Source organism: Melanotaenia boesemani, chromosome 8 (assembly GCF_017639745.1).
Source record: "Melanotaenia boesemani isolate fMelBoe1 chromosome 8, fMelBoe1.pri, whole genome shotgun sequence".
Classification (NCBI taxonomy): domain Eukaryota; kingdom Metazoa; phylum Chordata; class Actinopteri; order Atheriniformes; family Melanotaeniidae; genus Melanotaenia; species Melanotaenia boesemani.
The window spans coordinates 20107173-20120032 of NC_055689.1; the positions used below are offsets into that span (position 1 = coordinate 20107173).

The 12860-nt window shown below is 36.7% G+C and overlaps 1 protein-coding gene across 1 annotated transcript; it reads left to right on the forward strand.

Annotated features, from left to right (window-relative positions):
* Position 1: 1 nt before the first annotated feature.
* On the forward strand, positions 2 to 12425 carry LOC121644184 (ankyrin repeat domain-containing protein 13C-like). The gene is made up of 13 exons (XM_041991951.1): positions 2 to 802; positions 927 to 968; positions 3853 to 3957; positions 5917 to 6002; positions 6264 to 6309; positions 6461 to 6527; positions 6670 to 6814; positions 6911 to 7042; positions 8208 to 8369; positions 8474 to 8553; positions 8677 to 8775; positions 10875 to 10975; positions 11075 to 12425. The coding sequence occupies exons 1-13, from the start codon at positions 445 to 447 to the stop codon at positions 11203 to 11205; spliced, it is 1554 nt and encodes a 517-aa protein (XP_041847885.1). The 5' UTR covers positions 2 to 444; the 3' UTR covers positions 11206 to 12425.
* The last annotated feature ends 435 nt before the right edge of the window (positions 12426 to 12860 follow it).

Below are 12860 nucleotides of genomic sequence, written 5' to 3' on the forward strand. Positions count from 1 at the left end.
ATGTTAGCTCTGCTGGTTTATTGTACCAAATCGTCCGCCCGAATTTTGCTGCAAATAGTAAATCGATATAGTTTAAAACGTGGAATTTGTTTTTAGAAACGACAGAAGAAACAACGATGTAGTCTTCCTTCACTCGTTGTTATCTTAGCTTTATGTTTATTTAGTGTGTATATGTTCTGTTATGTTTAGCATTAATTTGTTTTTATCGCCGCACCCACCACATCTTTTTATTGTGGGCCAGCACGCTAACGTTGCCCGGGCATATTTTGATTTTGAATAGGCCAGCAAGAATTATTTTATTTTAATTAACTGATAATAGATGAAAGAAACAATCGGCGCCAGTATAAAATTTTAAATTTTGTGCATTTCTGCTAATGCTGACTAGCTTCAAAATTACCACCACCGCACTTTTCAGTTTGTAGCCCAGCACGCACGGTAGTCATTATGACAGGTGAGAAGATACGTACCTTGCGGAAAGACCACAACAAAGCAAACAAAAATGAAGAAATAATGGATACCTACGATGAGACCTCCAACGGGACGATTCCTAACGGTACCAGTAACCATTATAAATCGAACAAGGCTTTCCAGAAATCTGTCAAAGCCTCGGCACTGCAACAGCAGCTTAATGCAAATAACATAAACGGTAATACGTCAGTTGTCAACGATAACAACAAAAACCCAATAATCCTGACAAATGAGGATTTGGAGTTCCCTGTTCATGAATGTGTGTTCAAAGGAGACGTACGTCGGCTCTCATCTCTCATCAGGACCCATAGCATCTGCCAAAAAGATGTCCACGGTGAGGTTATTGAGGTTACCTGATTTCTCTTGATTGTTTTAAGTGCTTTACTCCAACCACTGTGTCTGGCTGCATTTGCTAAATTATTGTAAATGTTTGTGGGCTAATGTGTTTCTTTCTCCAGGGAACACACCTCTTCATCTGGCTGTGATGCTGGGCCACAAAGGTAAAGCTAACTAGTAGTAGAAATAACTGCAGAAATAATGTATGAAATCTGTTTTTAACCTTTGGTATGCACACAATTGACAAAATATTATTGTACAGCCTATTAAATGTCAATTTTCATATTTCTATCAGCAGTACAGAAAACTGGGCTTAGCATTAGAACTCTATGGTATTGCATATCTAATTAGTGAGCTTCCCCTCCAATTTAGAATTACCTCCATTTTTCTGCTCTTCTTACCATATCTTATCAGACCTCTGCAGAGTTGGAATTAAATCATCTTCCTGCAACACATTAGTTAAGCTGAGATTGAACTACACGCATCAGTCATCATTCACAAACAGCTCATTTACTACCTCAAAGTCATGCATTAAATTCTTTAAATAGACACATTACATAGAGCTGTCAAATGATTAGAATCTTTATCAGATTAATCACAGCTTACAAATGACTAATCACCATTTGCAACTATGACTGAAATATGCCTAATTTTACTGTATTGTACCAACAGAAAAAGCAAGCCAATTCTTACAAATATTTAAAGGGGTAAAAAGTGAAATCGTTTAAGCACAAAGTTTGCTGTTGCGCGCTGCCTGTAGACCAAAACAAAGTGTGTTATGAGCCACACCTTCTACCGCTTCTCCCCACCCCCTACACACCTCATCTGTGAACAAATGTGCAAAATGCAAACACACTGAGCAAAACAATTTGTGGAGCATGTCAACATAACTTATAATGTTTATGCTGTTGTTTTTCTGTCCAGGAGAACAGCTTGCTCTCAGTCAAATTGTAGCATCTTTTGCTCTCGAAGTGCTCTCCACTTTGAAAATACCAGGCCAATGTTATTCCGGGTTAAGTCACTATCTTTATCTGACAACTTTGCCAATGACCGTAGTTTTTTTTTTTTTTTGTATGTTTGTTTGGTTTTTTTTTTCAAAGGTAATGTTGGATCCTGGTTGTCTGCAGGTGAACATTTTGTTCCCCTCTCCACCATTTCACTTTGAAAATATGAGCTGCCATTGCTCACTTGCTGTAGCTTTTTATAGAGAGGGACGGTCGAGGGCTCCAAGAAGAGACACCTCTAGTTCTTCACATAGCCATTTTTTAATTCCTTCAATCTAGAAATGATGAATTTCTGCTTATTACCCCTTTAATGTTAACTGACCTTTACAATTGTTTTCCTTTTAGTTGTAATAATCGGTTCAATGTTTAATAAAATCTGGATCTTTAATAAAAAGATCTAATTTGGCCCCCCATCAAAACTAGATCTGCTCCTGCATAGCTTAAGTATAAATCCTTTCTACCCCCTGTCAATTACTTTGTTAGAGAAGGGTCCTGCTCTGATTTGTATCTGAGAACCTGTTCATAATTTCTCTCACCACATAGCCCCTAAATAATCACACCTGTGTCTCCAACACCTGCACAGCATCACTGATTTAGAGATGACATCCCCTTGCTTCTTTTTGCACTTTCACTAGATATCTGAACCTGACCTATCTTCATAGATGTGTGCATGGCTGTCTTATGACTAGTAGATTTTACAGCTTCATGTCACTGGCAAAAAAGTAATATGAAATAAAGGCAACTAATATTTAATTTAAATAGGCTGCTGTTGTTATCAATATTTTTCATTCTTCAGCTTCACATGATAGTGACATGGGTCATTGTCAAGAGGCTGATCAGTTTTGCTTACTATTGCTAATGAGTCCAAAACAGTACTTTGGGGGTAAATATGTGCTGGTATAAACTACGAACCACTAGCTTCTCCCTCAGCTGAACGATAAACAAACATAACAAGAAAAATGATACTTGCTCCAGAAAAGCTGATTAGCTGATCACTGACAGCCAGGTGATTCGTGGAACAATAGGAGAGGGAGGAGTAGGAGAGAAGGAGGCAGTGCAGATACGGGAAGGAGTAGAGGAGTGACGACAGCAGCAATATTTGTACAGAACTATGGGAAAAGTTTTGTTGTTTGTTTTAATGCAGGAAGAGTGCGGGCATTGAAGTCTTTCACTGGAAAAAGTGTTGGGAATGAGAGTGTGTTGATTAATAATTAAATGCAATTTAATACATAAATTAGTTACCACTGTTAACAAATTATTTGTTTTACCAGCTTACAAAAAACCACCACAAAGTGCCTCAGAATCTGAATTAATTGTCATATCATGCTTAGTATTATAGGAACAGTCATGGGATTTAGGAAAATCATAGATTTATAGAATATAAAATATTTCTTTAAAACAATAGTAATAGTGGTACCTTATTACTGACTGACTTTTAGTCCTCAGTTGTGGGCCGCCTGTTATATGCTTTTAATGGCTTCTTTCTGACTGGTTAAAGCTTGCTCATGACTGTATCATGTGTTGCTCACAAGTCTATTTTAGGGCAGGGCAATATATTGAGATTTTCAAATATATCGAGACTTTATCAGGCGCAATATAGAAGGAGGGAATATCGTTTATATCGAGATATCTTGTTTTGAGTTAAAATAATCTTTTCTTTTGCATTTTGCATAGCCGTATTTTTGTTATGGTCATTGAAAAGTATTTTTAATTTACTTTGTTTTAGGAGCATTTAATTTAATATAAACATGCTTTAATTTCAGTCAGCTGTTTTAATGCACATGCGCTGCTAAGCCTTAATAAAAGTATATTTAGCACTGAAGGCTGTAAATTAGAACTGTCTCTTTGGTTACTTGACAAAAAAATATATATTGAAATATATATCTCATATCGTGATTCAGGGAAAAAATATCGAGATATAAAATTTGGTTCATATCTCCCAGCCCTAGTCTATTTAACAAACTGTCTGGCACGAATAGATCTTGATTTAGTTACTTACTTTTGTTTCTGACATTGCATGTGTGCGTGTTTGTTTTCCTTTCAGAGTGTGCCCTCCTTCTCCTGGCCCATAATGCACCTGTAAAGATAAAGAATGCACAGGGATGGAGTCCTCTTGCAGAAGCCATCAGCTACGGTGACAGGCAGATGAGTAAGTTATGTCAATCCTGTTTTCCTGAACTTTTCAAATTTGAATGTCTCTATGGTAGTCTCAGTGACAAACATACAGTAATATACTATATCCCATTGACGGGTCCTGTCAAGCTCATATTACATATGTTTCTGCTAAAAAGTTTTGTTCTTTCTCATACCGTAATGCATTTTTAGTTTCCTGTTCCATAGTTTGTTCTTTGTATTATCCTTCCACACTCCCCACCTACATATGTTTTACTGTTATATAGGAAAAAACCTTTAGATTTGATTATCAGGTTTCTGAAAATTTCAAATCATGTTTTTTTTTTTATAAAATGTTAAAGTCAAAGAAGGTAAATGCTGTTGGGGGTCATAGGATATCTGTTGAAAGGACCTTTTTATGAATCATTGAAAACATGGAAACTGCTCTCTGGTCAGCCCAACTCAAAAGCTAAAGGTAGGGATTTTCTCTGAGCATCCAGATGGGCTGGAAAACTGCCTGCGCTACAGCTTATAATATTAGGAAGCCCTGGGCTTACAGTCTGGTCATTACCCAACATAATGATGCGGCTGCTTTAAATTTGATATACAGTCAAACAAGTTATTTGACAAATAGAAGTTGCCATCTAAGGAGGACTCTGGTCCCACTGTAGTTTTGTGTTGATTCTAAATATTTACGGAAGATTAAAAAAAAAAAACAGTCAAGTAAAGAGTTAGAATCCTTACTAATCTGTTTTTATATCTGTCATAAGCTGATGCTTTCAGTTGTTGGCTTTTGGCTTAAAAGATGATGCAACAGTGAATTATCAGCATCTTCAGATTTTGCAGTCTGTGATGGAGGTTTTGAGGCCCTGTCGTTTGACAAAAGACCCTCAACCTTGTTAGTATTCATCTTGGCTATCTTTGCCTGTCGAGGGAGACTGGCTGGGAACAGAGACTGGGACCAGGAGCTTTGCTTTGAGAAGGTCACATTTCTCACATGGGGCAGCAGGGGGGTAGAGAGGGGGGCTGGGTGTGTTTGCATCATCAGTAAGGACATAGAGAATCATGCTTCAATGACACTGCAGGATGTTTAGATTTAGAGCTTATTTTAAATAATATCCACTCCACTGTTGGTAACTCTTAGAAAAAGTGAAAAATAGATTATAATATTTACATTTGTTTGAAAGTGTAACAGCCTTTAACAAAACAATCATCATCAGTCACCGCTAATTTTTGCTTTTACACCTGTGTGCATGGTGTCAGCAGCTTGCTTTCCGGCTGTCAGCACTAACCCTTATAGTCACATCCATTCTCAACCCAGTATTTGCCTGGCTGAGATAACAAGTATACACAAACATGTGCTGGCTTACTGTGCTCCATCTGGTGTCATTAATTGGTCAGTGATGAGTATCTGGTCAGATATGTGCACTCTATGAGCCAGTGGGTTATATGTTCATTACTGTTGGTGCCTGTGCAGTAATATGTGCCTTTTACATTGAAAAAAAATAAACAGTTATTCCTTGTGCTTTTTATTATAATGTGAAAAATCAGCTAATTGTAAAATTGATGTTGCCCTCTGTATATTTCATCATTCTAAACTGTTGGGGAAATAATTTAGATTTGGTTGTGTACATAGACATAAAAGATTTCCCGATCATAACATAAACATGTTTCTTTCTGACATGTTTCTGAATTACCCCAGCCTCATCTAGGCATTTAAATTCTACAGTTTTTGTTATTTATCTGCCTAAAAATATACATTTTTATATAATGAACTTATCTGCAAAAAGTTAAAATCATCCAACAATATCGGCTGTGTTGATGTATGGGTTGGGTTCTAATTGGGAAAGCAAGCTATACACTTTTATAGAGACAAATAACGAGCCAAGTGCCAGCTGAAATAGGATCACATGCCTTAAAACAGTGGATGTACTGAACAGCTTTTCTAAGCTTGTGTATATTTCTGAGGTGATTAATTTCTCTTCTCTTTTGCTAGTCACAGCAATACTGCGGAAGTTGAAGCAGCAGTCAAGGGAGAGTGTGGAGGATAAGAGGCCAAAATTACTGAAAGCCCTCAGGGAGGTGAGGATCACAGCTAGCTTCACTTACACAGATGTCACTGTCACTTCATACTCACGAACCCCTGCTGTAATTCTACATCACTTAACTTTCGGTTTGATGTATCTGGAAAAACTCTCCAGCCATTGATTTGCGCAAAAGATATCAATCTGTTCTTGTGATTGTGTATTACTTAAATACCTAATTAGAAAGCATCACAGTCTTTTGCTTTTTTTCCCTCCTGAATCAGAGGAATCCTTTAATTAAACATGTTTGTATTTGCAGCTTGGTGACTTTTATCTGGAGTTGCACTGGGACTTTCAGAGCTGGGGTAAGATTTCTTGATCTCATAAATATGTTATACCTTGTTATGGCATCGCTTTCCAAAATTGTTTAGTTTATGGTTTATCTGTCTCTTTCTTTTGTTGCTAAAAAACAACAGAAAGTGTTGTTCATTTACAATTTATCAAACTCTTTTATAGTACCGCTGCTTTCACGGATGCTGCCATCTGATGCCTGTAAAATCTACAAGCAGGGCATCAACATTAGGTAAGGTATACCTGTACCTATAAAAAAAAAAGTGAAAGTCAAAAATGGCTAATATTCAGGTCAAGAACTTCTTTTAGATTTAAAGAGTAGGTCTTAACCATTTTCACACACTCACAATCTTCTGTCCTTGATCTTGATTTAGACTTGACACTACTCTCATAGACTTCAATGATATGAAGTGTCAGCGTGGAGATCTGAGCTTCATTTTCAACGGTGATGCTGCACCCTCCCAGTCCTTTGTGGTTCTGGACAATGAAGCAAAAGTGTACCAAAGAATACACCACGAGGTAAGTGAGTGGTCTCACCAGACCTATGTCATTTATTCATTTTGTCACCAGATGTTAGATATGTTAGGTAAAGCCCAACTCGTTATTTTCCATAAGGAGTCAGAGATGGAGACTGAGGAGGAAGTGGACATTCTGATGAGCAGTGATGTCTACTCTGCAACGCTGTCAACCAAGTCCATCACTTTCTCTCGTAGTCAGATTGGCTGGCTCTTCAGAGAGGATAAAACAGTAAGGCTTGCATGAAAGTGTGATTAACATAAAAACATGAATTCATGACAAGTTTGCAGTAGATAAAGTATGAAACTGTTTTAAAGTTGGTCTTTATCGTCCCCTGATAGGATTCAACAAGGATGGCAGGGAGAGTAAAGGAGCGTTGTGTTAAATGCAGTCTGCACAGGCTCATAGTTAAAAGGCAGAAAGAACAGGAGCTCACTGATGGATTCAACAGCTTTATTGTGCAAACTTCAGAGGACACTAATGAGCACTTTAGTGTCAAAACGTTAGTCCTCTGAAGGGACAATAAAGTTATGAATCCATCAGTGATCTCCAGGTCCTTTTACGTTTTTTAAAGTTTATCATGTACTTTACAAACTATTTGATTAAAGCACATAAAATCTTAGTACATGCGGACAGCAGGTTAATAAGTGCAGATCTGTGTCTTTCTAAGAACTGATAAAAGTAGCATTACCTTGTCCACTCACTGGACTCGTAGACATTTTGTGGTGACTATAAAAATATCTTAATTCTGTTCTTCAAAAACACCAGTGGAAACCCAGCCCAATATTGTACCATAGATATTTTATTAGCACCCATCCATCCATTTTCTATATGGCTTTGTCCAATTCAGGGTTGCAGGGAAGCTGGAGCCTATCCCAGTAATTAGCAGGCGAGACACAAGGTACACCCTGGACAGGTCACCAGTCCATCACAGATTTATTAGCAGTGTGTGCATAATTTAGCCATGAACCCTGGAGAAAGTCTGCAAAAACAGCAGATAGTTTGGTCTGAACTTTTTTCTGCAGTATCTTATCAACTCATGCACTTTACAGTGGGAGCTTCTCTTCATGTTACAGTTTCTTACAACTGGATGTGCTCCAGACCAGTATTTAGCCATAGTACACATAAAGCAGAAATGTTCTGTCAGATAACCTTCTATAATCACACATGAGCTTGTTCAGTTATTTGCCAGTTATTTTTATCATAGGGATATAATGGGTGTTTTTTTTTAAGGTATGTATGCCAGTGAGCTTTGTTTTTGTCTGCAGACAGCCAGCAGAGTCTTAAAATTGTTGCTCACCCTCTCGCTGAGTCTTGGCACATTTTAGGAGGTATGTCTGGAAAACATTGTTGTAACATGGGATGACATTGTGACATCTGCTTGTTCTCCTCATAGGAGAGGGTTGGAAACTTCCTGGCTGACTTCTATGCAGTGAACGGCCTGGTGCTAGAGTCGAGGAAACGGCGAGAACATTTAAGTGAAGAGGACATCTTGAGGAACAAAGCCATCATGGAGAGCTTGAGTAAAGGAGGCAGCATCAGTGAGCAGAATTTTGAGGTGAGAAATAAATAATTCAGTGGTGGGTTTCATTTACAAGTAATTAATATTAGCAATCCTTACCATGCTGTTTATGTCACTGATTGGTGGTTTCTGGTCCCCAGCCCATGAGGAGGCAGTCCCTTACAGCTCCTTCCCCCAACACCATTTCTTGGGAAGAGTACATAACTGCAGAGCATGGAAAGTAAGAATCTTGTATTTTCTACAATTTTATCAGCCATAATTAGCTAATTTATTTAGAAGATCTGTGTAACTGCTGAGTTTAATACATCTTTATACATTTGTCTGTGTCACTTCCTACCTTCAGGCCCCCTCATCTTGGCCGAGAGCTTCTGTGTAAGGAAAGCAAAAAAAACTTCAAAGCTACTGTAGCCATGAGCCAAGATTTCCCTCTAGGCATCGAGTCGTAAGTGCATCCTGTTCGCCTTAGATCTCTTTACAAAGCTCTCTGCGCAGGTTGATCTTGGGTGAATACACTTGGGATTTTAGATAAAGGAGCAGAGATTAAATAATTCAGATCATGAAGCACAGTACATGAAAAGGCTTCAACTGTTGAATTGGGGAACCGCAGGTGAAGATAGCAAAATCAACTACTCCATCATGTGAGGACAAATTTTCATTGACTTGGCTCATCCATTTTTTAATCAATCTTTCTTGTCTACTAAACTATATTTCAGTTGTTGTTACTTAGCTTTACCCATTTATATAAACTGGCTTTTGATCCTGTTACATTAGCAAAATTAAATGAATGTATGAATAAATTAATTGTAAAACACACAACTTAAAGATTTAATTGCTTCTGCAACATATATTTGCATGTCCAAATTAGTACGCTATTTTATAGTGTTTTTATTTCAGTGAATAATAAAACTTGGCCTTTTAAACTTTAAGAGTCATCATCCAGATCCCAAAGATGCTTCGTTTACATGCATTAAAAGAAAAGTTCTTTACATTGTGAAGGCTGGAAGTAGGGTAAGGATTTATTATAGGCCATTTTTGCTTGAAACATGACTAAATATTAATTACAGCATTACCTTAATTCTGACTGAACACATTTTTTTCAATTCTCAAACCTCATTTTTGTTTCAATATATCAGCAACACGAATGTAATATTTTTATTCTAATAGTTTATTTTATTTTCAGGTGGTAAAATAACCTTTATGTAGAAGATAAAGGAGATTTGGAAAAATTAAATTTCTAAAGACATATGGAGTAGATGTGTATGTACGATTAAGGCATTATTAAATTGCGTTCTCTTTTACTGAGTGAACTTTAATGAAGACATTAACAATCCATTCTCTATCATAGTTAATGACTTTTTAATGTCAGCTTTTAAATGCAAAAGTTTGCAATAAACATTTCTTTTTTTGTAGCAGCTTACATCATTTCAAGCTGAGTTTACCATCTCCTTCCCTAATTTTATTTAAATCTGGTTTTCACTCCAGCTATATATGTAGACATTTGTCTTACAAAAGAGATGTCATGAAATTGCATCTGGCATATTGGAAGATGGCTGGACCCTTAAGATTTATATCTGTTTGAGCTGTTGCATCAAAATATAAATAATGCATCTGCTCTGCTTGATTCCAACCCAGCAGCTCATCTGTTTCCACAGCAACCCAAACACTGATGAGATGAAATAAAAACTGTAACATTGGTTTATTAATGTTCATTATTGCCTGGGAAGGCTTGTTAATCCATCATGGGACTGACCAAAAGTAAAGCACTTGCCAGAGATGTTATCGGGTAATGTCATATTATCCTTTTGCTGGCCTTTAGTGTTAAAAGAATCTGGTGTTATTTTGTTGTACATTGTAAAGTATTCTAATTTTCACACTGATTACATCTTAAAACACTGGGAAAAACATTGTTAAAGGGAAGTTATTACATCTAGTAGCAGCTGGACTAGAGTCTGAGGTTCACTCCTACGAGTGTGAGCGATGCCAGGCACACAGGATCAAAAGCATTCCCACATCAAAAGAAATCTATCTCAGAACTGTAAGTCTGCCTAACTAATTTCCAAATAGTTGAATATAGAGGCACTTTTCAATTAATGTAATTTTTCTTATTATTTTTATTCTTCTGGTACAGTTTATGAAGGGAAATAATCAAAATAAAAAACAAATACAGACAGCAGCTTAAAGCTAATTTAAGAAACTCAACAGTCAACTGGTTGCATGATGAGAGTGGTGCATCATTTGTTGCTTCATGTTCACTCGTCTATAATCCAACATTTCATTTCCTTTATTTAATACAGGCAAAAAAAAAAAAACCTTAATTCAGTAAATGAAAGGGTATTAAAAAAAAAAGCGGAGAAAGTTGAAAACTTTTTTTTTCAGACATTGGTTCCTTTGAAGCCTTACCAAGAGCCTTCATGCCTTGGAATCTCAAAATTACACTTTTTGTTTGTTTCTGGGAGTTTCCATAAGTTGAGTTACTTAAAAAAATGTAAAAAGAAAGAAAAAAAAAAAAAAGATTGCTCATTCACTTTCCTCTGCCCCCAGGTTACTTAATGTGTTGGAAGTCATAGCCCCATTCAAGCACTTCAACAAACTCAGAGAGTTTGTTCAGATGAAACTTCCACCTGGGTTTCCAGTCAAACTCGGTATGTGTCGATTTACCACTGTGTTTCTTCAAGTAGGTGAACTTCGAGAAGAAGACTGAAAAATAACACGTTTTTCTTGTTTTGTTTTTTGCCCTGCAGACATCCCCGTCTTCCCCACGATCACAGCGACTGTCACCTTTCAGGAATTCCGCTATGATGAATTTGAAGAGTCTATTTTCTTCATCCCCACTGAGTACAAGGAAGATCCCAGTCGCTTTCCAGACCTCTGACCTGTAAACACATCCGACTCAAACAGGAAACAGTCACTAATTGTGAGAGGGCAGATGCAAAACAGAGGACTCTTGTATTATCTTATCGTGTATATAGATAGTCATAAAAAAAGGGAAAGAAAAGGAGGAGGTGGGGTTAACTGATCAGTAACTGTTCACTTTGCTGATGTATCCAAAGCAAATCAGTGCAAGAAGACAGAGCGCCATCTGATATTGGCGGTCATTTTTGTGAAATGAGGGATGGCTTTCATTTTTCTCATTGTTCACAACCCAAGCAGTTAAAGCTGCTGCTCTATGCTGCTGTACTCTACTGTGAAAGCTGTCAGATGACACCGCTTGTACACCTCATCGTCACTATTTTAATATCTCTGTCGTATGTAAATAATAATTGTCTCATCTTCCTTTTACAACAAAATAATCACATATAGCTATATCTGAGCTTACTGTTCCTTTATATATTGCATACTAAATATATATACAGTATATAGATATACATCTATATATATCTATATATTTAGATATATATAGATATATATATTATATCCCAACTCAAAGGAGTAACACTGTAGCAATACATTTCCAGTACATAAGAATGTTTTTAACCAGCTGGGATAAGGTTTAGCATAAAAACACATACAGGTCATTATTAAAGCCTTTTCCCTGTGCAGGACGCTGTCTCCTGTGGTTTCAGGTTCACTTATGTTACCTCTCAGCTGTCTCCATGTTTTGTCGTGATAGTATGAATTCTGTGCTCGGTGTGAGTGAATAATTGTACTGTATTGAGGATCGTTCTGTGTATGTTTGTGTGGGGGAGAACCCAGATGGGATATCAGGTAAACTGTACTTGGTTTAATAATGCACTGATGTTTAAGGCATGCTATGGCTGTGATGGCCTCCTGGATCACATGCATCTTGAAACTGTTCTCTCAGCATTTGTTATATTACTGCAGACAGATTTTTAGATAAACTGAAAATGATAACACTAACAATTTAAAACTATTTTAGTGCTCATTAATGATCTCTGTTATGTGAGTCTGCCTATTTGTTTTTTTAAGTATACTTAATATATGAAACAAAAGATGAAACTAAGCTGTGAAGTTGGATGTTCCAAATGTTCTAGACAGGAAATTTTAGTTGTTGCTGGCTTCAGCTAATATGTACTGCAACCATACCTATTTCACATCCCTTTAAATAAAGCACCAGCATCATGTTTCAAATGATCCTTTGCTTTTATCATTATTTATCATATTTAGTTTTTTCAAGAATAGTATTTTTAAAAATAATAAATATTCCACTTCTCAAACTTTTCCTTTGGATGACAAAATGTTGATAAATTTGTCCCAGTATATCTTTTCATTAAAAAGGAAAAAAAAAAGTAAAGTAAGGCATGTACACACGTGGACAAAATTGTTGGCACCTTTCGGTTAATGAAAGAAAAACTCACAATGGTCACAGAAATAACTTGATTCTAACAAAAGTAATAATAAATAAAAATTCTATGAAATTTAACCAATGAAAGTCAGACATTGCTTTTCAACCATGCTTTAACAGAATTATTTAAAAAAAATAAACCCATGAAACAGGCCTGGACAAAAATGATGGCACCCCTAGAAAAGACTGAAAATAATGTGACCAAAGGGACGTGTTAATCCAAG